We start from the raw sequence: 26,711 nt of genomic DNA on the forward strand, positions 1-26,711 counted from the left end.
ATGGTATTTAATAAAAGTAATTAGGTTACTATTAAGTTATAAAACTCTAATGGTCGACGTGGTTTTAAAAGATTTCAATTTGATTCACTTATACAAATTCTGATAAACACTTCAAAATTTTCTCATAAATTTAAGCCAAAAATATATATCAATTATTAAATACATATTTAGAAATTTGAGAAAATAAAATTAATTATATATAATCTGAGTTAGTATAATTAAAATTCAATTGGAAAATATATACAACTCAACATACCAAAAATAACTTAGCCGATCCAAATTATTATACCCAAAATAAAATATTTAATTAAGGTAACAAAATAACGTAATTTAAAATAATATTATATTTGTATTTCAAATATATAAACTACAAAATAAGTTAAACTTATCAATAAATAGAAAAAAAAAAATGTAGTGCATAAACACGGAAAAATATATCTTTAATAGGAGTGCTCTTATAAACTCCTACATGGGCCTGATAAACTACTGAACTAAACCGGGCATTATTTTCAGAAAAATAAAAAAAACATTTATTCTTTTTCGGACCAGATCCCTTGTGAAAAATAAAGAGATAGAGTCAAAATATCAAACACATAGGAAATAGTGTTGTCGCATGAACATTCATTCATCCATTCATCTTTCTTTTACCCGACAAAAGTAATAAAAATCTGAGTAAAACTTTTTTGCTTTCAGAAATCCTTTTTTGAGTCTCTCGACATAACATCTTGTTTGTTTGTTCCCTACCATCATCATTTGTAACGTTCCCAGATCCTCTGTTCTTTTTTTTTTTTTTTTAATCTTTTTGCCCCCTCTGTGTTTCTTCTGCTGCTAAAGGGTTTGTCCTAGGAAAAGAGAAAACCCTAGCAAATCTCCGTTTCCATATTTATCTGAATCGTCAGATCTTGGTTCCTTTGTCCTTTCTGCTCTGCCATTGATATTATTCTCTTCCATTTCGAGGTAAATGTAGCTACGTTTATCTTTTGTCATATTCTTCAAGTTATACGACTCTGTTATCTCCTGCCATCGTTTAGTATTTAGGGGAATGTAGTTTTAGCTTTTCGAAAATACATTTGCAACTCACCAGCTTCAGATTGGGGGTTTTTTTTAGCTGTTGACCTTAGACGGCTTTAATTAATCAATCTCAGACTTTTGTGTTGTTTGCTTTTATCTTCAGGGTTTTCATTGATTCTGAAACACAGACACACACATCCCAAAGTTGTAACAAGGGTGATGTGAGTTCGTTCCTACCATATGTTAAAGCGTCTTGGATGGTTAATTGGACTCAGCCAACGAAGTAGGCAAACCAAGACTCTTGATGCCCACCCTTACGTAGCCACCAGGGTGGTCAAGCCTGTTCTCATGGTCGACACTGTTCAAGAAATCGCTGTTTATATCCATAGGTTCCACAACCTTGATCTCTTCCAGCAAGGGTACGTACACACTATTATCACCATCTCATTTATTCTTACCTTTGAGTATTTTGTATCCTGTCTCTGATTCTTTTAATTCTCTTAGATGGTACCACATAAAAATCAGCATGAGATGGGAGGATGGTGATAACAACAAATCCTGTGGGATTCCTTCACGAGTCGTTCAGTATGAAGGTAGTTACTCTCTTCTCCATTTCTCAATCATTTGGCAAGAGTATAATTTACACAATGAGAATCAATATATACCACAGCTCTTGATTCAAGCTCAAACGACTCTTCTGGAGTCTGGAAGATAGATGACAAAGACAACAGTTTCTTAACTCAGCCCTTCCGCATCAAATACGCTAGGCAGGACGTTCGTCTCTGCATGATGGTCTCTTTCACTATGCCCCTGCAAAGATACGAGGTACCTATTCTTTCTTTTTCTAGTCGTGTGCTTAATGGTGTCTACTTGGTTGACCTTAGTAAATGATGATGCAGGGGCCAGCTACATCTGCTGTTATACTGAGGTTCGAGCTTTTATATTCTCCAATCGTGGAGAATATATCACTCGCTCACTCAGATGATTCTCCTGCATCAGTTCATGATTTTCGCATTCCTCCTAAAGCCCTCTCAGGCGTCCACTCTTACTGCCCGGTCCACTTTGACACCTTTCACGCGGTTCTCATCGATGTTAGCGTCCACGTCAGCGTCATGAAATCCGCTTCTTACAAACGTCCTGCAGTTTTGTCAAGGTACGCCACTTATATTTGGATTCTGCATCATTCACCGCCTCTTCAGTTAAATATATCAATTATGTTTTGGTGCAGTGATGCGAGTAGTGGTAAAAGTTTATCCAGCGGTAATTCTCAGTCTTCCAAGAAAGTATGTGTGCTTACACTATCTTATCATCATAGCCAAACTTTTACTTGATTGACCAAATTGATTTTTTTCTTTCTAAACAATATTTTTCTAATTGATTAGCAACTCTTCAATTAGTTAATTAATGTTACAAAAGAACTTTATTGAGTATCTTGTTTGTTTTGTAGTAATGCCTCTCTTTCTCGAGATTCTTACTCTATTTCTCTTGATTGTTTTGTAACTCACTAGGCCTTTGCTCAGATAGCTCCTGCTGACAAGCTGGTGTCATTCGTGAAAGCCTTACTCGGAGCTCGTGACACTTTACTCGAAGAAATGCAAAAACTCAGCAAGGCCATTGACCAAACAATCGACTTGTCTGAGTTTGTATCCACTATGGACAAAACTCTTTTATCTGACGCTGCTTCAACGGAAAAAACTGTTGATGTTGAAGGTTCAGGACAAGGCAAGCAACAAAACAATCTTGAGGTCCTTGCTTTTATTTTGCAGCAGAGTGTTCTTTATCTATTGTTTTTGTTTTCACTATGAACAAGTTTCTTCCATTTTTGGCACAACAGTTAAAAACCTCACTTGATTTAGAAAGTGATGACTGGCTTCATAACTTCTCAAAGGAGCATCTCTCTCGCACATTCCACTTACTGGGCACTCAGCTCCATTATCTCTGGAATACCTTTCTGACATTTCATCGGTAACTTCTCTTAGCTTGCAGGTTCAGATTGTTTATATATATACTGTTTCTGATGATCATTGGTTTTATTTGTCCTTTTCAGGGATAATAACACAAAAATCTTGGAATATCTTCGAGATACCTGGACGAAGGATCGAAGAGCTGAGTGGTCAATATGGATGGTGTACTCCAAGGTTGAAATGCCACATCACTTTATAAGTGGAGTGGATGATACTTCAAACCATAGTTCCCACAAAAGAGTCACAAGTGCGTTGAAGCTGAATGATGTGAGTTTATAATTTACAGTAGTCCATTGGAATGCAAAGCTTGGCTCTCTCTATTCATCCAATATTTTGCTCTTATGCAGCCTGCGCAAGTTGCAGCCACTCGCGCTGAGCTTCACCGTCGAAGTATTGCACAAATGCGGGTTTGTTTTTCTTCCTTCTCTGCTTCGTGTTGGCTTTATAAGTTGTAATAATAATTCATTTGTGTGACAACTAATGATGTTGCAGATTAACAACCGAACGGTGCAAGACATGCATATATTTGGTGATCCTATGCGAGTTCCTATTGTTATAATTGAACGTGTCTGGAATGCACCAAGGCGTACATTCAGTGAAAACTCGTACATGAGACATGTTGACAAAATCGATTCCAGCTTACTTAATGGGCATGATGACGAGAGCGGGACAAGAAAACATAATAACTCACAGCATGGTGGACGTGAGCTGAAGATTGTTGTTTTTGTTCATGGTTTCCAGGCAAGTACCATTTAGAATTTTTAGTGAATAATCATTGTCCATATTGTTCAATTTATTTTTCCTCTTTTAATTTTGCAGTTACCACTTTCTTTTGTATATTTTCAGTTTGTTATTCATTTACATGATAGATTTTTGTTAACTACTATAGGGGCATCACTTAGACCTAAGGCTTATTCGGAACCAGTGGCTCCTCATTGATCCAAAGATAGAGTGTCTCATGTCCGAGGCAAACGAGGACAAAACACATGGAGATTTCAGGGAAATGGGGCAGAGGCTTGCGCAGGAAGTTGTTTCTTTCTTCAAGAGGAAAATGGACAAACATTCGAGATACGGGCGGTTGAAAAAGGTCAAGCTGAGTTTTGTTGGACATTCGATCGGCAATGTCATCATCAGAACTGCACTAGCAGGTAAGAATCTAGACAATTCTCTTTTTTAAAAAAAAAAACAGTTTGGTCTGTTTTGTGTTTATCTTTGTCTCTTTGTTGCAGATAGTTTGATGGATCCATACAGGAAGTATCTACATACATATATATCGCTTTCGGGTCCACACTTGGGTTATCTATACAGTTCAAACTCGTTGTTTAACTCTGGGCTTTGGCTCCTGAAGAAGTTAAAGAGTACTCAGGTTATTCATCAGCTTACGCTCACTGATGATCCTGATCTCCAGAATACTTTCTTTTACAAGCTCTGCAAGGTAGAGAAAGATCTTAACATTTTCATCAAGATTTGGTACCATTCTCTGGTTCTAATGTCAGTTCTGAAACTCTTTTCAGCAAAAGACTCTCGACGGTTTCAAGAACATAATTCTCCTGTCTTCTCCTCAGGTACATTAACATCAGCGTTCTAAAAATCGGTTTAGGCATTCAAAAAATCGGTCTAGACATCCATCAGTGGTCCGCCTAATTAATACTCCTCTATTAAACTCCTAATTACCGTCTAGAGATTTTTGAACATAATACTAACTAATTAATGCAATAAGGATGTGTTGGTCAAAAGATACAAATATCTTGCTAGATTTGATGCTAGTTGTAATTATCTTTTTTGGTTATCACAGGATGGGTATGTTCCATATCACTCAGCTAGGATCCAATCGTGCCAACCAGCTTCTTTCGACAACTCAAAAAGAGGAGCCGCGTTCTTGGAGATGCTTAATAACTGTATGGACCAAATACGTGGGCCATCCCCTGAAACACCTCACCACCAGAGAGTGTTCATGCGCTGCGACGTCAACTTCGACACGACCTTGTATGGTCGTAACCTCAACTCGTTCATTGGTCGAGCTGCTCACATCGAGTTCTTGGAGTCTGATATCTTTGCAAGATTCATAATGTGGTCATTCCAAGATCTATTCCGCTGACAAAAAATCTTGGTTACTGAGAATTCTTTTATCTCTTTTTTTTTTTAGATAGAGAATGATACAAAAAATGTTGTATATTAGTAGTAGTTAACTCTTTTGTTGCAGCAGAAGCTGTTATTTTGTATGTTACCATCAACTGTGGTCTATGTATGGTGTTTACTTGTTAACTTCTAGAATCTCTATGGATCGCTAATGATTGTTGTGACACTTTAGATTGGTTTACAGATATCAAGTTGAACCACTAACAAAGCTAGGCCATGTAGTGGTGAGTGGACTTTTTGGCCACCACGTATCCTCTCATGAATGCATATACTTTTCTTAGTGTTTCACTATGAGTAGTGCATCATGTGATTACTTTGTTTAATGCTTTTGAGTCTGCTATTAAATATTGGCTTATATGATGATGCATTCTTTGAATTGAATTGCAAAACAAGGGAACAAAAAGATGGTGGGGAGACGGCTTTTAAATTTGTTAGTTAGCCAGATTAGTCTTGTGGCAATGTATTAGGTGTGGCGAACTAGTTTCTTATCAAAATCTTTTGTAACTAATGCAAATATGATGTTTGTCTGTATCAAGGCTGTTCTATCACGGGTATTATGCAAATGTACATGTGAACACCTGTTTTTTTTTTTTTTTTTTTCCCAAATTGAAACTTTATATATACCAAAAGGCTTTTACAACCATCAAGAGCATATCCGTTTACATCTCCACAAACTTCCCAAAAAATCAGTTAGGATAACTAACTACACAATCATCATCAACACCCAACAAGGGTGGACCAAAAAGAATTCCCCATGACTCTGTTAGCTATTAGATGCTCCACTTTCATTCACGTACATATGATCCAACCAACATGGATGGCCAACCGCTACATAAGACTGCATCAGACCTAGCTGCCTGACACTGTGAGCGATGAAAGAGGCACATCTAACTGAAGCCAAAAGTCCAATCCTTAACTCCCACGCTTCGAGAGACTGCAGCTCTCTTTTAATCTCTGTAGCTTCAAACTGTAAGTTAGGCCACAAGGCGGGTTTCTCTATTGCCTCAACCATATCCCCAAAGGTCGATAGAAAGATCACCTTCTTCTTCCTCAAACTCTTCATACTTTCTAAAACCCACAACCAGACCTGTAGTTTAGCCTCATTGATCGACTTCACATCCGAGAAAGCCCTCCTACTATGAAGTAGAACTCTTCCCTTCTCATCTTTCACTATCCACGCCGCCCCCATGAACCCAAAACCTTTCGACCAGTCCATGTCAAACTCACAAAGGACCCATCCTTTGGCAATTTTCGGAGCGTTACCTAGTACTCCCTTCTCTATCACGCCTGCCTCCACTTGGTCCATTCCACCCTGAACTTGTTGAGCCACAAACCAGACATCAGCTTCCTCTTTGGCTTTCTTTATGATTTCATCTGCTTCAAACAATTTTCCTACAAAGATGAAGGCGTTTCTGTTCTTCCATAAGTACCATAGGACCCACGGCCAGCTTCTGTTGGTTTCAACATCAAACCTTACATCCTTACTAACCTTCAGGAGGTAAGCGATGTTTTCATAGATCGAATGGTCGCTGAAACCACCCCGAGGAGAAGGAATATTGGATACCGCCCAACACTTCCTAGGTAGGTGGCAGGAAAAGAGCATATGGTTCACCGATTCCCCTTCAAAGCCACACAGCTGACATCGATCACCGCACTTCATTCCCCTTTCCCTTAATAGATCAGCTACCGGCAGGGCTTGAGACACAGCTTTCCATAAAAAAGTTCTTATCTTAGGGGCCGTCTGCACTTTCCAGATTTGAGATTTCAGGCTATTGAGGGATGGAAGAGCTTCCGCTACTTGACGTATCTATTTGCTCTTTTCCTGGGCCGCTAGCCAATAACCTGATTTAACAGAGTAAGCACCTGATTTGTTAAACTTCCACACCCATAAATCTTCTTTAGACGTCACCGGTTGGTTCTTCAAAAGAATTTGGATGTCTGAAGGCACAAAAACCTCTTCCAATGCCTGAATATTCCATCTTCTATTTTGGAAGTCAATCAACTCCCTTACCGTCAAATTCACATTAAATGTACAGTTTTTTATCCAGGGAGCTCTCATGCCGTACCCATCAGCTTCATCTTCGATCCATTTATTCGTCCAAACGTGTATAGAGTTTCCATCGCCAACTCGTTTCTGCAGACCTTTAAATATCAGTTCCCTCCCATACAACAAACTTCTCCAAGCAAAGGATGGATTGTCACCCAGTTTGGCCTCCAAAAAGTTAGAGCTTGGGAAGTATCTGCTCTTGAGGAATTGGGCCAACAAGCAGTGGGGGAAAGTAAGAACTTTCCACGCCTGTTTAGCCAGCAACGCCTGATTGAAGGCTTCCAGGTCCCTAAATCCCATTCCACCACTCTCCTTTGGCAAGCAAAGCTTCTCCCAAGCTATCCAATGGATTTTCCTAATATGCGCATCAGATCCCCACCAGAAGTTTGCCATGGCACTGGACATATTGGCACAGATTGTTTTCGGGAGTTTAAAGACTGACATCGCAAAAACAGGCAGGGCTGATGCTGACGTCTTTAATAAAATTTCTTTGCCGCCTTGTGATAGCTTCCTTAGGTACCAAGCATTCAGTCTACCATTCACCTTTCCTTTTAAATAGCCTAGCAGGTCTACCTTAGAGCCGCTAAAGCATTCCGGCAGCCCCAGATATTTGCTTGAACCTCCTTCATTTGAGATACCCAGCACCCTCTGAATCGCAAGTTTAACATCAGGATCAACCTTAGATCCAAAGGATATGGCTGATTTCTGCAAGTTGATCGTCTGTCCTGTTGCACAGCCAAACACCTCGAGCACTTGGTTCAGAGTCCTAGCTTGATTTTCAGACGTTTTGCACATAAACAAACTGTCGTCGGCAAACAGCAAATGGTGAACACCTGTTTTTAGACTAGGTTATTTCTTCAATCTAATGTAAAATACAAAATTCTATAATGCTTATATGTCACATCCCCTTAGAATAAAAGAAAAGAGGTTTATCGCTGATGGACACAAAACATTATTGTCTGTCTGATAGCGAAGGAATACGATAAAACCTCTTTTTCTTTAAAATCTTCTCTTTTTGAGTTGGTCAAAGTTGGCAACTACAAGTTTTGAGCACACGTAGATAATACATTTGGCTATTACAAATTATAAGGGACGGTGGCACTATACGATAATAAAACTGATAATTGTTATTTCATCACAAGAATTCAAATTGGATTTGGTTTCGTTTTGAGAAGTCATAACAAACTGATTGCTTGTAGTGTGATCGTAGTCATTATTTTATCAGTCTAATATGCATTTATTGTAGCCAATTATACTGCATCTAGAATATAAATTTTACATAGTAGTTGGCTGCTGACTTGCATCAACTAAGTCGGAGACCCTCAAACTCAACCAAAATTCTACAATTACAAGAAATAGTTTACATGAGAGATCCTAATAGTTCATAACCACCAGGACTAGAGTCACATTCTCCATCTACACTTAGTCTTACCAAATTTAGATGAAGTCTTCTCTATTAAGTTTCATAGTTACCAAAAACATACCCAATCATCAACTTGTTTCTTTAATCTTCACATCACTCTCTTTGCTAATCACAATACCCATCAATCTACACGGTTCCGCGTCCTCTATCATATGAACCACGCTCCTCATCGTCGGCCTTAGTCCAGGCTGTCTCGCAGTACAGAGGATAGCAACTCTCAGCAACTTGATTGCATCTTCTCTATACATCTCTCCTATCTTCTTGTCCACGATCTCCATAACACTCTCTTTGCTCTTCAGATTGTTACTAACCCAATTCACTATGTCTTTGCTCTCTCCAAACTCCGCCTCTATCGGTTTCTTCCCCGTGACTAGCTCCATTAACACAACTCCAAAGCTATACACATCGCATTTCTCATTCACTTTCGACGAGTATCCATACTCTGCAACAACAACTTTAATGTTAAAAAAATAAAATAACAAGGTGGTTGGTTAATAAGAGTTTTAAAGTCTCATTACCTGGAGCTATATAACCATATGTTCCTGCAACGACATGAGTGGAATGAAGATCACCATTGTTGGTCTGAAGAATCTTGGCAAGACCAAAATCAGCGATCCTAGGCTTGAAGGACTCATCTAGCAATATGTTACTCGACTTAACATCACGGTGAATCACCGGCCTCTCGTATCCATGATGCAAGTACTCAAGCCCTTTGGCTGCACCAAGTGCTATATCATACCGCGTTTCCCAACCGAGATTCGACTTCTTGCACGTGTGAAGCATGTCGTACAAGCTCCCATTAGGCATGTACTCGTACACCAGCAAGCTCGAGTCGTCGCTAGTGATGCTACAATAGAGTTTCACCACGTTTAAGTGTCGTATCGAGCTTAGTGTCTGCACCTCTGTCTCGAACTCTTTAGACCTTCCTTCCTTCTCAGTTAGGATAGGTAACGTGCTGCTGAAGTTCTTCTCTGTGCTAGTACTAGTTCGAATGTGTTTCACAGCGAGTTCTTTACCATCGCCGAGTACTACTCTGTACACATCTCCGCAACCTCCTCTGCCGATTAAATTCTCTTCTTTGATCGAATCGATGATATCGTCTTCGGTGAAACTCATCTTCCTGAACGACTTTATACTCCAAGACTCGTGTTTCAACGTTCTTTTCCTTTCCTTCTTCTCGCTTTTCTTGAGGTACAAGAAACACACAAGAGAGGCTAGCAAGATCAGCGAACCGAGAACTATGCAAAGCACAAATATGCGAGTGTCGCCGCGACGCGATCCTGGAGAGTTAACGCAACGGTTTAACGACTTGATCGTCATGCTGCAGAGTCCAGGGTTCCCGTTGAAGCTGCCGTTGTAAGACGACAAACTCAACGGGACGCGACCTGATAACTTGTTGTTCGACAGATCAAGAAGGCTAAGCCTTAAAGACGACAAGCTCTCCGGAATTTTCCCGGAGAGCTTGTTGTCCGAAAGATTCAAAGCGTTGAGAGTCGGGAGAGATCCCAGCGTGTGCGGTATCTCTCCCGACAGCGAGTTTTCAGCCATGTTGAGATCGCTGAGGGCCGAACACGATCCGATCGTGTCCGGTATGGAGCCGGAGAAGCCGTTGCTCTGCATCTTTAAACTGCTTAGCCCCTTCAGCTTCCCGATGGATCTCGGGATCTCCCCGGAGAACCGGTTATCATTAATCTCAACTTTAGTCAGAGCCTCCACGTCACCGATCTCCTCAGGCAGCTCATCGGAGAACTTGTTGAACGCTAGATTCAGCGTTCCGAGCATCTTCGCGTTGTTTATATCTCCCGTGACCGGACCTTCGAAGTTGTTCTTAGCTAAGTCGATAATCACCACCTTCGGTAACCCCCAGAGTTTAACCGGAACTGTTCCGGTTAATGAGTTATTGCTAACTCTGAACCGTTCCAGAGTCAAACAGTCGGCGTACGTCTCAGGTATGGATCCCGTGAGATTGTTTTGTAACAGAAGGACAGCTGTCATCTTCCCTTTCTTGCACATATCCGGGGGGATCGGTCCGGTTAACTGATTCTCAGACGCATCGATGAAATCAAAATCGGCTAGCGAACCGAGTCCTTGAGGGATCGGACCGGTTAGCTTGTTGGTATACAGAGAGAGATTGACTAGATATTTAAACTCTCCGAACTCGGGTGGAATCTCGCCGGTTAACCGGTTTTCGAAGAGCTGTAACGAAATTAAATTGGTTAACGATCTGAGCTCCGATAAATCTCCTTCGAGACTGTTCGTTGAAATATCTAAGAAAGTGAGATTCGTCATGGTGCCAAAACCGGGAGGAAACTTCCCGGTTAAGTTGTTGTTGTAAATCTCTAACCGCCAGAGTTTGTTGAGCTTCACGATCTCCAGGGGGATAACGCCGGTGAGAAAGCTGTCGGAGATCTCCAAGCTCTGAAGCTCCGTCAAGTCTCCGATTTTCGGAGGGATTACGCCGGTGATGCTGCAGTTGGACAAGTAAAGCCACGTCAGTTTCGTCAGAGAAACGATTTCTTCAGGAAACGGCGTCGTATCTAAGGGATTGTCCCCGAGGCTTAAAACGACGAGCTCTATCGCGTTTTGGAGAGATTTCCACGGGAAGGCGCCTGAGAACGCGCTGCTGTTTAGGTAGAGATACTGTAAGTGAGCCAGAGAGGAGAGATCAGGGAAGGGGCCGGAGAAGAAGTTGTTGCCGAGATCCAAGTACTTGAGCTTCGTGCAGTTGTTCATGTCGCTCGGGACGGGGCCCGAGAGTGAGTTGAATCCGAGAGAGAGCTTCTCGAGAGACATGAGATCGCAGAGGAAAGGGAACGGGAATTTTCCTGATAAGCCGCGGCGAGAGAGGTCAATCTCTGTAACGGAGCCGTTGGAATTGCATGTTACTCCGGCGAAGGAACAGGGACCGACGCCGGAGTTCCATGAATCTAGAACGCCAGGGTTTGAGTCGAGGAGAGATGATTTGATCTTGAGTAGGACTTGGAGGTCGTCGGAGGAAACGATGGAGAACAGAGAGAGGACGAGGAAGAAGAAGAAGAAGAAGAATCCAAAATTACGAGACGCCGGAGACATGTCGAGAGAGACGGTGGTTGAAGTTAAGGTGGGGGGGGGGAGAGCTTTTGTTTCTTTCACATCGGAGAGAGGTGTGGCGCGATAAAATGCGTCGCCGCTTTGAAGCAAAGTTCTTATCTGCTGCTAACCATTAAATATTCAAATTTGGCTTATCTTGTGGACTGTGTATATTCTTCACTTTTATATTTTTTATTGATAATGACATCATTATTTTATATGGTGCTGATCTAATTACCTTCGATTAAACTATGGTCTGGAATCGTTGTTTTTTTAATACTGGAAGTATTCAGTGTTGAGAAAAAAACTATAGCTACTGGAATAATAATATGAGTTTATGAAGCGGGACCCTTGAATACTATTTTATTTTCTGATTATACAGCAATTGTGTTGAAATATAGGAGCATTTTGATTGATACTTAATATTATGTATTATTTTTCTTGGTTTTCTTTGACCATCCTTATAAATAATGAAACTGACAGAGAATTTAAAAATATTGAAGAAATGTGTACACAAAATTGAATCCATGTCCACAGGAGTAGGACCGTATCTACTTAATAGAGTATTGACCAAAAAGGCATTATTAGGTTGCAACTTTTTAAAAAAAAAAAAATCTTGTTCCCAAACATCAACATTATGTTATGGAAATGGAGTTCAATATTTATGTAACAGTTTTCATATTAAAGTAACATCAAGTGAGAACAAAACTAAACTAAATATATTATATCCCAAAAAACTATATAATATGTATGTTAGTAAAACTTAAATAAAAACAAAACCATATGAAACCAAAATTACATTCAATATTGGATTTCTTCTCGTATACTAACTTGAATTATCCCCTAGCATTTTGGTTTATTTTCGGTTAAACTACGAATTTTGGATAACCTAGAAAGCTTGCAAGATAATTTTACTGGTCTTATAGACTAACACAAGTTATAACTGTGTACTCACATATATTGGAAACCACGTTTTATAAAAGTCACTCAGGTTAGAATTATTATTGGATCAAACATAGTTTGATTTTGAATTAATCCAAAAAAAAGCTTCTGAATATAGAAGTGTGTACCAATGATTTTCAGTCAAATTTGTTTATTTTCATATTACATAACCCGTATTTTGGGTCCTATATTTTTTCTTAATGCACTTCCGAAATATGTATTTGATAAAGTAAATATTAAATATTACTCATAACAAAATGTAAAACTACATTCATATATGTATAATACAAACTTTAAAAAAAAACTTCAGTTAAGGTGTTAAGGCATCACCATACATGTGCTGATTGCATGCTTCTTGTGACACACGAGTGCAATAACATACCTTTAACCTTTTCCAAAGTTAATTAGGAAGTAGTTATGTGTCGCAAGACTCTCAACTTAAAGCAAATTAGTATTTTTATTCTAAAATGCAAATTTTATAATAAATTTTTGTTTTAGCAGAGTTTTAACTCTCAATAACAACAAAATTAAAGCAACCTTATAAGTGTGAATACATTAGATAGTGCAAATACTACTATAGCTTATAATTAAATTCTGCGGCTCCATTATTGCCATATATCAATAGTCTTTGCGAACTCTCTTTTTCGGTGGACTCTTCTTTATCCGACATAGATCAATAAAAAAAATTATATATTTTTGTTAATATATGTATAGCCGAGTAGGAAAATGAAATTCGTTTTGTCATATTCTGATTAGGTGGAGACAATTAATAATTGATTCCACGCCAGTAGACAACCAGCGAGTGCAAACAAAAACATGTATTTCAAATCTTTGAAAATCCGCAAGGAAAAACCCTTTTTCCTATTGTATTATTTGCCATAATAGAGTTTTTGTGACTAAGTGATGTAACTAGGGAGGGATAATATAAGATAGTCTAATACTCTGATTAAGCGCCAGAGTGTAATTACAAAGATGGTTTGCTCTTAACTAAGATATATATGTGCTAAAAGAACCTACCATAGAATAGAGTAGAGAGGAGTCGTTTGCCTAAAGCAATTCAATGTTTTCAAAAGCTGGCATTTTCATATACTAATTTCTATTATATTATTCTATTCGTATTTTGGTTAAATCATCCTCATTTGTATTCTGCTGACTCGTCCACATCTGTATAAACTGCTGGGAGATTGTCTCCTCAGCACATACTGATCAAACTGCTACAAGATAACAATTCGGAATGATATCAAAAATTTCAAATGAAATGATGACTATCCGAAACCAAGTTCTTTTTTTTTTTTTTTGAAACACTCCAAAACAAGTTCGATAATATAAAATATAAAGATGTAAGGGCTTTAAACTTAAGTTAGTGGTAATGATTAAAAATATGTACTTATAGATCATAAGTTCGATCAAAAATTACATGAATAAACAAAGATGATGGCTCTGTGAATCGGTGTTTTCTTAATTTAGATTAGTTACTGTTTAAAAACAAAGATGACGTCGTTAAGGAGTAGACATGCTGCATTGCCGCATGCATGGATCATATGAAACAGTGACTAGTAAAGTATGAACGGATTATTTCTCACTATTATATAGTAGGATAAAACTGTATTGCATAATTCTATTCTGAAACTAATCAAATTTAAATTGATGCTTCGAAATAGTTTTGACCGTACCATAATTACTCAACGAATCTTTTTTGGTCAGTGAATTTTCTTCTTCGAATCATCATGAGTCTTAACAGTTTACTCGTCAAAAAGGCGATCGAAGCTTCATGGAAAAGAGGAGATTGGACTTAAAAAGCAAAGTTCTGAAAAATAATTTGTCCAATAGTTGAAGCCAAGGAAAAGACAAATCCTTTTTTAAAAGAAATAAATTTACTTTAATTTTTGGACAAGTGCATGCAACATGACGAGAAGATGTGCTTATCGTGAACAAAGACAGGGTGGACTTCACTTACCAATTTTTTTTGTGTATAAAATCTTGAAATATTAAAGCTAATTGCTTTGTTTCATACAAAAAGGTAATTACTTTATTTCTTTAGCTAAAGCTAGAAGTTCACTTAAAGAAAAAACTATCCAGTTATGTAATCCGAAGGCGACAAGAGAAGAATCAAATGGCCAAATACTTAATGCATGCTTACAACCGAATTCAATTCTTAGAAAAATGCAATGTAAATATGACATTAAGTTGAGATTCATCTTTCCTTTTCGTCAAAAGTATTTTATCACATTTAAGCATAACAAAAATATGGGATAATTATTGACACAACTTATCTGATTTGTCGGGAGTTAAAATATTCTCACTGTAGTTGAGAGTATATATCCCCAAGTCTTTGTTGTAGTGCGTCAATAACACATTAGGCTTCTCCATTTCGATACTATAATCTTTAAAAACCAGCAAAAAAAGGTTTTCATCTTTCTACTTGATTTCTCTATAATCAAAACGCTAATAATATAGAATGGTTTTCAGGTGAAAACGACTGTAATTTAGATATGTAAATCGTCGTAGTGCAAGCTAGATACTCTATCTCCAAGTAATTAATTAAATGAAAAGGAGATGTTAAGTTTTATCATTCATCTAGAAGGCATGGAGGTGTGAAAGCCGCCTTAGTTGACTTTGAATGAGAGTACTATCAATGTGGGTCGGCAACACCACGTTTTTTTACTTGTATATCGAAATTTAATAACCTCTTGAAATGTAACAGATTTAGAGGTCCCATATGCCCCCACGTTTAATATTTTTTTTTATCTTCTTATATTGGTTATGGCAATATACCAAACAAAGTGCTGTAATATATGATGGGATTGTCCTAGTTATGAATAAGTTTACGAGTGTTTGGCTCTAAAATGATGTGTCAAAGAGCCATTCATGATCCATCTTGCTAATTTTTGGTTATATAATACTATAATAGTCCTATCATGGCGATTTCTTGCTAATCATATCATGCCCATTACTATAGTTCTGTTATACTATCCTGAAGCCTGCTCTCAGTACCTGGCTGGCCCTGAACCGGTGAAAGGTTTGTTCACCAAACCAGATCACGATAATCCGGATGGTTCATTTCTACATTTTACACTACACACAATGACACATAGCAGACATTTTTCTTCAGATCTCAGGTTTCTTTATCAGAAGAATTAAAGAAATGAACTTATAATTTCGTTCAAAACAAAAAAAGAACTTATGATAACAATTTCAGAAATTTCAGTCTCCGTTGTACACATGTTCTCAGTTATAATTTACAGGTACGTATTAGTAAACTGGTACAAGCTTTATCCAAACAACAAAACAAACAGAGAAGAGCCCTATTTGGGTGCTTCCAACAAAAGGAGAGATGCATAGACCTCACAATCTTAATGATGTGTTATTATTTCGCTGGTAAACTTCTATGGCTCCTCATGGACACAAGGACCATAGACCCAACGCAGAGGGGGTTAGGTCCTAGAAGCTGAAAATTAGTTAGTTAGTCACACCAGAAGCCATTGGATGAATCCGACAAGGATCACACAAAGTAGTGCATCCCCTCCCACCATGCTCTCTTGAAGCGTTCCTTGCTTGAACTCGTCTGATTTGCATTAACCATATTTGTTAATCAACGACAAATGTTTACTATACTTTATTGTATTAGAAAAAAACATACTTGGTAGCAAAAAGAGAGGATATCATGGGAGAGGGATGGGCTTCTGAATCCTTGTTCGAGGAATAGCCAAGATGGCTACGATTCCGCCAATGAACCCTGCAGCTGCTCCAACTGCAAGTGCCGGTGAGTTCCCACCTCCAAATAGTTGGTCCCAAGGACCACTCCCAACAGACACAATTACCTGCAAACACGTAACACTTTTTAGTTAGCCACAACCAGCTAAAATAAATAAATGAGGTTTTATACTAATACACATGCTTCACTAATGCTTATGGACTCCCTTCACTAATGCAGACACGTTCAACAAGTATAAAAAGTGAAAAATAAAATCATAAACAATGAATAGCTTACCTGTGGGATGACTATTGCTAAATTCAGCACACCCAAAGACAAGCCTGCCACAACAAAACTTCAATAATAAAACACCACTTGTAATTAAACCAGTGAACACATAATATTAAAAATAATACACACCTTGACCTAAGCCCAAAGACTCAATACGTATTGAAATCAACGCATAAGGAACACTGTAAGTTATCTGCAGAAGAAGTAACAGTATCATTAGTAATTATTGTAACTATAAAGTTAGTCAATGTAAGTATACTTACTGCCAATGGAATCCCCAGAATCGTAAAGATCAACACTGCAGCAATCACAATCCCAGCAGGTGGCTGTTCATGGCCAATGTAGCCAATATGATACGCAACGAATGAAGTAACAATCATCGCAAGAAAGCAAACAGCCATAATGATGTTTGACACCCCCCAGACAAAACCAGCCCCCCACTTTCTACAAAGCTTCTCCATAAGCACCGAAGTGATCCCAAGGAAAACAGAGTTCAACATCAAACCAAGCGCACCCATACTCACCCCGGCACTATACGCACCACCTTGGTTCGGTTCGCCGCCGTAGATCTCTCGTCCCATCCAATCAGTATCAAACAGAATAAACGGGAACCAACCTATCCACGTCAAAGCCGTGACGAGCAAGATCATCCAGACGCTCCCCGGAAAATATCTGAAAGTGCCGAGGATCTCGGTGAGGAAAGCTTCGTCTGTTCCTCCTCCACTGGATTGTTGCCCGTGTGTTTGATGAGAAGGTGATGAAGCGAGAGGCGTCTCGTGAGCAGCTGTGATGCTTAGGATGGTGGTTATTGCGATGAAGACTACGTCTATGTAGAATGCGGACTTCAGGTTGGCGCATTCCACGTTGCATGCGACGGTCTTGGTGAAAGGGAAGACCTTGTACCAACCGTTGTATGATCCAGTAGCGTAGCCGAGAATGTTGCCGATGGCCATAAAGAGGGAGAAGTAGCCGTTGGCTACTCTTGTTCTGCGATTATCATTCTCTGAAAATAAAAAAAAAAGAGAATGAACAAGAATTAAAGCACAAACAGAGCAGTTATTTTTTTTTGTAATATATATTAAAAACTGAAAGTACCTAGTCTAAAATTAGCTTTATATTTCATTCAAAAAAAATTAGCTTTATATTTTATCAAAAATAAATAAAAAGAGATTAGCATTACGAAAAATTACAAAAAAAATAACCAAAATGTCCAAATCCAAACACATTTAACGCCAAAATCTCTGGATCACTTCATCAAACTATGTTCTTCAAAAGAAAATTCATTCAATTCACAAGAAAGAAAAAAAGTTTATGGTGACCAAAAACCAAAAAGAATATCCCTTTTCATAGTGATTTGCCAAGCTTATTATAAAACATGAAAAATACTACAAAACAATTTGACTTTATAAACACTAATTATAATATCGCACACCACAGCTAATTCGAGCTATATGTTAGGGGATCAACTCGTAACAATATTAGTATTACATACCAAATTAATTATCCAAAAGATCATAAATTTGTGAATTTTTCAATGTTTTAAATGTGACTATTGTGAGTGTATTCACGAGAAACATTCTCAATACTTTAAAATTTTCAAATAATAATAATAAAAAAAAAGACAGCAGAGAGAGATTAATTACCAGTAAGATCAGCGAGGAGAGCTCGACAAGGACCCTGAGTCATATTATTAGCAACATCCAAAATCCAAAACCCCAACACGAACGCCACGATCGCTCTCGGCTTAATCTTCCCTTCTCTATCCCCACACGCCCACCCTATATCCGCCGCGTGTCCTATCACCAAAACCGACACCGCGATCGCCGCGGCTCCGGCGACTATAAACGGTCTCCGCCGCCCGTACTTGCTCTTGCACCTGTCGCTGCTGTGTCCGACGAGCGGCTGCACGAACAGTCCGGAGAGAGGACCGCAGAGCCAGATCACGCTCGCCCAGGCGTGCGGGATCCCCAGCTCCTGCACGTAGGGAGTGAGGAGAGAGAGCTGGAGCGCCCACCCGAACTGTATCCCGCAGGCCACGGAGGCGACGCGGAGGAGCACGCGCTTCGAGGCTTTTGAATCTTGATCGGAAGTAGACATCTCTCTCTAGCTTCACCGATTCTCTATGAGAGCACAGCACACTTGTAGGTGGTGGCAGTGGTGGTTTGCGAATCTACTTTTGGAAAGTTTAGGTTCGAATTTTTAATTTCTTAGATGGGAATCATTTGGTGGGGGAAAAGTAAAGAGGCAATCGTCACATTCCCTTGGATCGTGGGATAAGAACGGTTACGTTTGCACAAGAGCGACGACAAGTATATTTCAATAATTGTGAATTTGTGAGAATATATCTTTGATACGCTAAGCAGAACTAATTAATAACTAGATCCGACGGTGCGGGTTTTTGTTTTTATTTATTTTTATATAAACATTTTATTTTCAATTATAAATTGATATATATTATAATATATATATGTTAATCAATTTTTAAAGCATAATAAGTTTACGGTATATTTTTTTTCATTGAATAGATTGTTTCAAACTTTCACATGTATTTGTATCTTCTTCTATATATAGATTTTCGGATTATTATTTCATTATTAAAATCGTAACTATATATATAAAGATTAGTAAAATATTGTTTTATTGTCATATTCAAAGATATTGTAACATTTCACAAATTTAGAAAGTTTTTAAAAAATTAAATTTTTCGCTTCATAGATTTATATTATCGAGTAAATAATTAAACATTTAGTTTTTGTTTAATTTTTAAAATAAACTATATAGTTTAAAATTTATTTTCATTGGTTTAAAGTAGTAAAAATTAATCATTGTTAGATAATATAATTTTTATTATTAATTTTTTTTTATAATTTTAAAAGTTAACATCGACAAATATTTAAATAATTAACATATGGAGGTATAGTATTACAACATTAAATTATATCTATTTAATTTATATTATCTATAAATCCAATGGATCATCTATTGTTTAAATCCAATTATTGATAGTCCAATAAAAATTTCTGGTATGCCCAAAATTTAAATGATAAGATTAGAAATTAAATGTAACATGATTTTCTAAAAATATGTCCATTTGGTCTATTTTTTAAAAATTACACATGAATCAAGGTTGTAACTTATGTTTTAATATATAAGATACTTCGGAAATATTCGCAGGAGGATTTTTTTTTTCTAAGAAAATTATATAGATATGATTAGGATGTTATTTTAATCGACCCATATGAGGTAGTTTAGAACACTTTCTATTGTAAATTCGATTTTATAGTTCATGAGAATGACAAATTCCAAATTATAGACATTTAAGATAAGATGATATCGACAAATGATCTCTTCGCTTCAATCCAAAGTTTTATAAACTGGACATTGGTTGTATAATAAACATTAATATCTGAAAATCCTACCTGTATACACCTGTATTAACCTAATATTTTAACAAAATGGCTTATGGATTTAAGATGGAATGCGAATCCAAAGGATATTGAGTTGAAGGATTATTGAAAATTTGAAAATAATGAAAAAGATAATGATGTTATTGGTCTGTAAATCAAGGTGCAAGGACCTACTATGAGCCGTATACGTCCATGATTGATCCCATTACGTTACAGCTTAAAACACGAGGGTGCGAAGATCTAAACCAATCCCACTCTAAAGTAAGGACACGAGGGTGCCAAGATCTAACCAATTTCACTCTAAAGTAGCATCTTTTTATGCCTATTAGCTTTACGTGACTATCATACTTTTAATATTTTACTTACTTTATATAGGCACTAACTAAATAGGGTAGGTCGGGTTAAATAGTTTCAGTTTTGGGTAATGGATGAAGCTCTTGATTTTTTCACAAAATCAAGTTTTATTGCAGTTAAAAATTATTTACTGCCCCTAGTTTCCTTTTTAGGACAAACGATGGGTCGCATGCAATTGAGACCCAATAACATGTGAGCAAAACTGTGGATCGCTTTACCGATGAGCCTAATTAATTATGATTTGGATCACAGTTCAAAAAGAGCTTCGCAGCTAAACTATTCAACTAATCAAAACTTGAACTAAGCCCAAATTCAGAACGAATGTAGCATACATTTTTGGCTCAATAAGATGTCAACAAAGCTCTAGTGGGTTGTATTATGTATGAGCCTAAATAATCCAGATAAGGAATACAAAACCACTGTAAGGAGCCCTCTTCTCTTCTTACAAATGATCCAAAGAACCGCCTTAGACAGTTTTCTTACAGAAAGAAACAAAATGAATTTTAAATGTGTTGAGATTGAGAGAGCCGCGAAGTAACGCGGTGATTGACAAAACCGTGGCCCCGCGTAAGGAACGAGTCGAGAAGAATCTGCGTCCGTGCGTCGCGTAACCAACATGTGCAAGTACTGACATCCAAACGTTTTCAGTTTTTCACCTTTTTCGCAAAAGGCGTATCTTCACTTCTTTGTTGACGTCACGTTTCTTACAATCTTTTTACTTTTTTTATCAAGTGTCAACATTCATGTAAAACTTGTACTTTCACTGACATCTTTGAAAGCACTAATATCACTGAATCACCATCATCACTGGACTATAACTTTAAATGGTATGCATAAAAGAGAGACCTACATGTTGAACATATGCACATTAAAAGTATACTTGACTATAGTTTTCTTTGTGCATGGCTTGTTAATTGTACTAGTCATGATTTTAACTGCGTGAGAAACATAAAAAATTCGACACCATCTTTTCTTCCTTGGAATATTCTTTGGTTGCACGACACCCAACGTTGATGGAGTGAAAGATCTGCTCGAAAGAAGTGCAAGACAAGACAACTATAGAACTAAATTAAATGTGGACTTAGTAAAGAAGAAAAGATGGCGCGAGGCTGATGAGCTAGCAACAGTCGTTAATGGAACATTTAAGTTTATAAAATGATAACTAGACAAATGTATTGTAAGAGTTGATAATCACACTCTATTTTAGTTATTTGATTAAATCATTATCTTGTTATAAAACATACTACTGCATATAAATTTGGGCAAAATATTTTTTACATAATTATTTGACTAATCATTAGTTAACTAGAAATGACTTAGTAAACAATTACTTGAAATTATAGGTTATATTGTTGTGGTTTTGTCAACTGTAAGTGTTCGAACCTGATTCCAATTTTTTTTACAGTAGGTGATCATAAGACGCTGATCATCTGACCACACTTCACTCCCGACATAAAAATAAAAACCGACATATCATATAAATAATTAATTAATCGCCAAAGGAGATTTTCTTTGGTAAAGTCCAAAAGAGAGTATATAAATCTTTGTACACAAGCACGTTCCAAATACACATCGGCTCATTAATTGGTGACTACTCCAAAAATGCCAGTCACCACCAGCTCCCAAAGCTTCACCAGCTTCGCCAACGGCTGGCTGATTCGTCACAGGCATTTCGTCGAACAGCTTGCGTGCGCTTCTTCCTTGGACGAAACCAACCGCATCACTCTCCAAGACCAGCAATTTCTCGTGACCCAGTTCCTCTCTCACTGTCTCCAATACTACCAAGAGAAATCCTCCGCCGTCTCCGTCGCCGGAGACAACGTTTTCACTTTCTTCTCCCCGCCGTGGTTCACCTCATCATATGCAAGACTCATCCTCTGGGTCGGAGACTTCAAGCCTTCACTCGTGTTCAAACTCACGGACTCCTCCGTCGACGACCTCACCCGCCACCAGAGAGATCGGATCTCGACTCTCCGGGCGGAGACAAGGAGGAAAGAGAGGGATGTGATGAGAGACTTCGCGCTCGTGCAGCAGAGCGTGGCGGATCCGCCGGTGATGCTGGCGGCGAGAGGGGTGGGGGCGAGGGGGATGGTGGACGGAGAAGAGTCTGATTTGGAAGAGGCGATGGAGGTGCTTAAAAACGGGATGGCGGCGGCGATGAACGACGCGGATGAGCTGAGGTGTGCGACGGTGGGGAGAGTTGTGGAGATTCTTACGACGTCGCAGGCGGTTAAGGTGTTGAGGACGATCGGAGAGCTTCATCTTCGCTTGAGGGAGTTAGTGGGTTTGGAGAGTGAGTGACCAATAGTGAGAATGAACTTGCTCTGCTTCTTGAACATCAACCATGGATGTTCTGATCTTAATAGATTGTTTAAAAGCTTGGCCATTTGGTTGTAGTGACTAAAGTGATGTCATGTAATGTTTTTGGCTTATTTTGCTTCCAACGTCCTATGTAGCTTATGATGTAGTGCCAGTGGTCATGTCAATTTTAATAAGTTACTTAAATGCTGACATGTTAATTTTCTCAATACGTGTATTTTCATTTTTAAAAGAGACAAAATACTAGTATATAATTGGGAATAAATAGCAAAAAGGAAATGAATATTTTGCTTACAGTGAACAAAATTAGTACTATAAGGGTGAATTGTGTAAAGCTTTTGACAGAACCAGAGTTACAAATCGAAACCAAATCGACATCTAAATGTTTTTGATTCTGACTATCGGATACATACTACTCATAGAATTCGTAATTTATTGGCTTTACCTGATCCACATTATTTCCATGGGTAGTTGTTTAGTTTTCTTGGCTTAATTTTGTCTATGTTAGGCCTGCCATTGACTTCTATGGCTGACCCAGTTCACACAGCAGTTGGCAAATAAGGACTCATTGGAAGTCAGCTTAATGGGCTTTTTTACATAAGCTTTTTCATAAACATACAGAGTGGATGTGAGATACAATTTCTCCTCCGGAAACTCCAAGAAACACGTACATATACATGTTATAAACAACCAAACTGAAAAATCTAAATATATAGTCTATCTATCTTCCATTTTTTTCCTATGTCAAAGTACTATATGATTGTGAGTAGTTAACCAACCACATGTAAATAAATAAAATATGAAATTTGCCGGCCAAATTATTTAATAAAGCCCAGCCCTTATTCAAAGCCTAGTTGTTCTTGAATTCTAAATTTCTAATATCCATGATTTCTTCAAAGTTGAATAAGGGAAGGCATAACATAAACGGCATGGGATAAATAAAACGTGTTGACCAGACTCCAGTTACAACTCACAAAACTTCGATTCCTTTCACACTTCAATTATAATTTTTCGTCCAATTAAAAGCCTCAATTTCCGGGTCAACACTTTTGGCTTGACGAAACCATAACCCGGTTTGACCCGACCCGGGCTCACACCTGCTTCTTCCTCCTTTAATTTATTTGTTTGTTTTCTCTCCTTCAACCTAATACACACCCCCATGATCCTAACCCCGAAGAGGTGGGTGGGTTTCCTCATTTGTCAACTCAAATTCATAACATTATATCCAAATCCCTTTTTGTCTGCTCGATTCCTGATTCTCTACGATTCGAATTCCGGAGACGGGTTGTGCGCGTGTATCGATATTGCTTGTAAACTCTCAAAAAGCCATGGCGGTTTCTAAATCCTTCCTCGTCAGCTCGAAGCTGGAGACTTTGTTATCGAATCCAAATGATCCGTCTTCCTCTCCCGCGCCGCTGATTAGGATTCCTACTTGTCCGATGAACAACAACGGGTCAAGACGAGGCCTGATCCAGAGAGCCCGCTGCGAGATCTCTTCATCCAAGGCGGCTAGCGTCTCGGCCCTGGAGCAGCTCAAAACCTCTGCTATTGACAGTACGTGTCTCTTCCTTTTTGTTTTGTTTTGCTCTGCCCTCCTGATTGCAACTTTTGAGAATCGTGATTAGTTCTCGTTCACACCGTCTCTCTGTTTCCAAAGTTTCAATTTTTTAAAAAAAGTTTCAATTTTTTTTTTAAAAAAGTTTCAATTTTTAATTAGATATTTGCCATTTTGATTCATGTTTGACGTAAAAGCAATCATCCTGAGCTTGTTCTGTCTCTTTATTTCCAAAAAGTTTGAATTTTTAATTTCTATTCGACATTTTGATTCATGTTTGACGGTAAAGCAACTATCTTGAGCTTGTTCTTTAATCCCTGAGCTGTACTCTAGTGGATAATTGTATACTAGTTCTGTTTTTTTAATTGAACTCTCTGATTGATTGTGACCAGGATACACGAAGGAAAGAAGCAGCATTGTGGTGATTGGCCTCAACATCCACACAGCTCCCGTTGAGATGCGTGAGAAGCTCGCCATCCCCGAAGCCGAATGGCCACGAGCTATCACCGAGCTATGCAATTTGAACCACATCGAAGAAGCTGCTGTCCTCAGTACCTGCAACCGTATGGAGATTTATGTCCTGGCTCTGTCTCAGCACCGTGGTGTCAAAGAAGTCACTGAATGGATGTCTAAGGTCTCTTTCTTTCCCCACATAATGTTCTCTCCATCATTGGACGATGCTAACCTGATTAGTCCTGGGCAAAAACCGGATGAAACATTGGTCTTTGGTCCCCAAATTTTTGAAAACATTATTAAAAAATTATTGAAATCTTTATTAAATCGTGTATAACCCCCAAAATCTCAAGACCGGCATTGGATGCTAATATAATAATGTTTCTTTCTTTGCAGACAAGTGGGATCCCAGTTTCAGATCTCTGTCACCACCGTTTCGTGATGTACGACAAGGACGTCACGCAGCATCTGTTCCAAGTCTCGGCTGGTTTGGACTCTCTTGTCCTAGGAGAAGGTCAGATACTTGCTCAGGTGAAACAAGTTGTTAACTTAGGCCAAGGAGTCAATGGCTTTGGGAGACACATCAGTGGTCTGTTCAAAAAGGCGATCACCGCTGGTAAGCGCGCTAGAACCGAGACAAACATCGCTGCTGGGGCTGTTTCCGTTAGCTCTGCCGCCGTTGAGCTTGCTCTCATGAAGCTTCCGGCACACGCATCATCATCATCTGCTAGGATGTTGGTGGTTGGGGCGGGGAAGATGGGGAAGCTTGTGATTAAGCACTTGGTTGCTAAGGGATGTACTAAGATGGTGGTTGTGAACAGAAGTGAAGAGAGAGTTGTAGCTATACGCCAGGAGATGCCTCCTGGTGTTGAGATTGTTTATAAACCCTTTGATGAGATGCTGACTTGTGCTGGTGAAGCTGATGTTGTCTTTACCAGCACAGCCTCGGAGTCGCCGCTGTTCTTGAAGGAGCACGTGGAGAGTCTCCCTCCCGTTGCGGATGGGAGGCTCTTTGTTGACATCTCTGTTCCGAGGAACGTTGACTCTTGCGTCGGTGAGCTAGACAGTGCACGGGTTTACAACGTGGACGATCTTAAAGAAGTGGTCGCTGCGAATAAAGAAGACAGGGCGAAGAAAGCGATGGAAGCTCAGGGGATCATCGCGGAGGAGTCCAAACAGTTTGAAGCGTGGAGAGATTCTCTAGAGACGGTTCCAACGATCAAGAAGCTGAGGGAGTATTGCGAGAGGACGAGAGCTGGTTTGGTCGAGAGATTCATGTCGAAACATGGCGATGGTATGGACAAGAAGACGTGGAAAGCGGTTGAGGATTTGACACGAAGTGTGGTGAACAAGATTTTGCACGGTCCGATGCAGCATTTGAGATGCGATGGGAGTGATAGCAGGACGTTGAAAGAGACGTTGGAGAACATGCAGGCGCTGAATAGAATGTATGGACTCGATGTAGAGTTGCTTGAGGATAAGATTAGAGTGAAGGTGGAACAAAAGTAGAGATTATTTGTGTTACATTCATTTTTTTTCTTTACATTTGTAGAGGCACATGAGTAGAGAGTGGAGATAGCTTCTGAGGAAGAAGATGTGAGAAGTGAACCATAATTGTTTCATTGAGTATGTGTTTGAAATTAAATAATATTTACATTTTCTTGAACCAAATAAACAAATATTAAGAATGATTCGATTTTGAAAGCAGATTGTAACCTATAGGTTCAAGTAGTTCATGTTGAAAATATATTATACGTAAATTTTGGTTAAATGATCATAACAAAATTATTTTATTATGGAGTTAAAAATCTGCGGCAATGTTTATTGAACTTCTTCATTTTCTCTATGTTTACTAATGTGTTTTATTTTGAATATTTGCAGATGATTTTTCCAGTTACATGCAGTGTATGGAGAATGTTAAGTCGTCCGATAAGTCGTCCAGCTGGGAAGACTTTCCAGACGCCTTATTATAAGTCGTCTAATAAGTCGTCCAGATGGAAGACTTTCCAGACGACTTAATTAAGTCGTCCGATAAGTCGTCCA

General features: G+C 38.6%; 6 protein-coding genes across 6 annotated transcripts; 3 read left to right on the forward strand and 3 right to left on the reverse strand.

Moving 5' to 3' along the window:
- Positions 1-593: 593 nt before the first annotated feature.
- LOC106312803 (protein FAM135B-like) lies at positions 594-5,240 on the forward strand. Its single transcript, XM_013750460.1, has 15 exons — positions 594-957; positions 1,175-1,430; positions 1,516-1,604; positions 1,682-1,836; positions 1,911-2,164; positions 2,240-2,294; positions 2,520-2,756; positions 2,846-2,976; positions 3,059-3,242; positions 3,323-3,382; positions 3,468-3,716; positions 3,865-4,123; positions 4,205-4,410; positions 4,490-4,540; positions 4,771-5,240. The coding sequence occupies exons 2-15, from the start codon at positions 1,252-1,254 to the stop codon at positions 5,071-5,073; spliced, it is 2,412 nt and encodes an 803-aa protein (XP_013605914.1). The 5' UTR covers positions 594-957; positions 1,175-1,251; the 3' UTR covers positions 5,074-5,240.
- A 637-nt stretch (positions 5,241-5,877) lies between these two features.
- Positions 5,878-6,774, reverse strand: LOC106309375. Its single transcript, XM_013746403.1, has one exon. The coding sequence runs from the start codon at positions 6,772-6,774 to the stop codon at positions 5,878-5,880; it is 897 nt and encodes a 298-aa protein (XP_013601857.1).
- A 1,625-nt stretch (positions 6,775-8,399) lies between these two features.
- Positions 8,400-11,797, reverse strand: LOC106311528 (receptor-like protein kinase HAIKU2). Its single transcript, XM_013748716.1, has 2 exons — positions 9,103-11,797; positions 8,400-9,026 (listed from the first exon to the last, which is right to left on the reverse strand). Exons 1-2 carry the CDS (start codon positions 11,654-11,656, stop codon positions 8,653-8,655), a joined length of 2,928 nt encoding a protein of 975 aa, XP_013604170.1. The 5' UTR covers positions 11,657-11,797; the 3' UTR covers positions 8,400-8,652.
- A 3,970-nt stretch (positions 11,798-15,767) lies between these two features.
- Positions 15,768-18,677, reverse strand: LOC106309377 (sucrose transport protein SUC4-like). The gene is made up of 6 exons (XM_013746404.1): positions 18,224-18,677; positions 16,844-17,583; positions 16,710-16,773; positions 16,587-16,630; positions 16,236-16,416; positions 15,768-16,160 (listed from the first exon to the last, which is right to left on the reverse strand). Exons 1-5 carry the CDS (start codon positions 18,675-18,677, stop codon positions 16,258-16,260), a joined length of 1,461 nt encoding a protein of 486 aa, XP_013601858.1. The 3' UTR covers positions 15,768-16,160; positions 16,236-16,257.
- Positions 18,678-21,801: 3,124 nt separating this feature from the next.
- On the forward strand, positions 21,802-22,847 carry LOC106310231 (transcription factor TGA4-like). Its single transcript, XM_013747464.1, has one exon. It carries the CDS (start codon positions 21,944-21,946, stop codon positions 22,640-22,642), a length of 699 nt encoding a protein of 232 aa, XP_013602918.1. The 5' UTR covers positions 21,802-21,943; the 3' UTR covers positions 22,643-22,847.
- A 943-nt stretch (positions 22,848-23,790) lies between these two features.
- On the forward strand, positions 23,791-26,359 carry LOC106312499 (glutamyl-tRNA reductase 2, chloroplastic). Its single transcript, XM_013750046.1, has 3 exons — positions 23,791-24,214; positions 24,608-24,849; positions 25,065-26,359. Exons 1-3 carry the CDS (start codon positions 23,989-23,991, stop codon positions 26,175-26,177), a joined length of 1,581 nt encoding a protein of 526 aa, XP_013605500.1. The 5' UTR covers positions 23,791-23,988; the 3' UTR covers positions 26,178-26,359.
- Positions 26,360-26,711: the final 352 nt, after the last annotated feature.

The sequence above is a fragment of the Brassica oleracea genome, chromosome C8 (assembly GCF_000695525.1).
Source record: "Brassica oleracea var. oleracea cultivar TO1000 chromosome C8, BOL, whole genome shotgun sequence".
NCBI lineage: Eukaryota > Viridiplantae > Streptophyta > Magnoliopsida > Brassicales > Brassicaceae > Brassica > Brassica oleracea.

Excerpts from the sequence above, each read along its gene's own strand:
- LOC106312803 (XM_013750460.1), top strand. The coding sequence starts at position 1,252 with ATGTTAAAGCGTCTTGGATGGTTAATTGGACTCAGCCAACGAAGTAGG. Across the intron at positions 3,383-3,467 it reads GAAGTATTGCACAAATGCGG|ATTAACAACCGAACGGTGCA; the intron begins GTTTGTTTTTCT and ends ATGATGTTGCAG. Across the intron at positions 4,411-4,489 it reads TCTTTTACAAGCTCTGCAAG|CAAAAGACTCTCGACGGTTT; the intron begins GTAGAGAAAGAT and ends AACTCTTTTCAG.
- LOC106309375 (XM_013746403.1), bottom strand. The coding sequence starts at position 6,774 with ATGAAGTGCGGTGATCGATGTCAGCTGTGTGGCTTTGAAGGGGAATCG.
- LOC106311528 (XM_013748716.1), bottom strand. The coding sequence starts at position 11,656 with ATGTCTCCGGCGTCTCGTAATTTTGGATTCTTCTTCTTCTTCTTCTTC. Across the intron at positions 9,027-9,102 it reads ATATGGTTATATAGCTCCAG|AGTATGGATACTCGTCGAAA; the intron begins GTAATGAGACTT and ends TTGTTGTTGCAG.
- LOC106309377 (XM_013746404.1), bottom strand. The coding sequence starts at position 18,677 with ATGTCTACTTCCGATCAAGATTCAAAAGCCTCGAAGCGCGTGCTCCTC. Across the intron at positions 17,584-18,223 it reads TCTCCTCGCTGATCTTACTG|AGAATGATAATCGCAGAACA; the intron begins GTAATTAATCTC and ends TTTTATTTTCAG. Across the intron at positions 16,774-16,843 it reads TTCTGGGGATTCCATTGGCA|ATAACTTACAGTGTTCCTTA; the intron begins GTAAGTATACTT and ends CTTCTTCTGCAG.
- LOC106310231 (XM_013747464.1), top strand. The coding sequence starts at position 21,944 with ATGCCAGTCACCACCAGCTCCCAAAGCTTCACCAGCTTCGCCAACGGC.
- LOC106312499 (XM_013750046.1), top strand. The coding sequence starts at position 23,989 with ATGGCGGTTTCTAAATCCTTCCTCGTCAGCTCGAAGCTGGAGACTTTG. Across the intron at positions 24,215-24,607 it reads CAAAACCTCTGCTATTGACA|GATACACGAAGGAAAGAAGC; the intron begins GTACGTGTCTCT and ends GATTGTGACCAG. Across the intron at positions 24,850-25,064 it reads TCACTGAATGGATGTCTAAG|ACAAGTGGGATCCCAGTTTC; the intron begins GTCTCTTTCTTT and ends CTTTCTTTGCAG.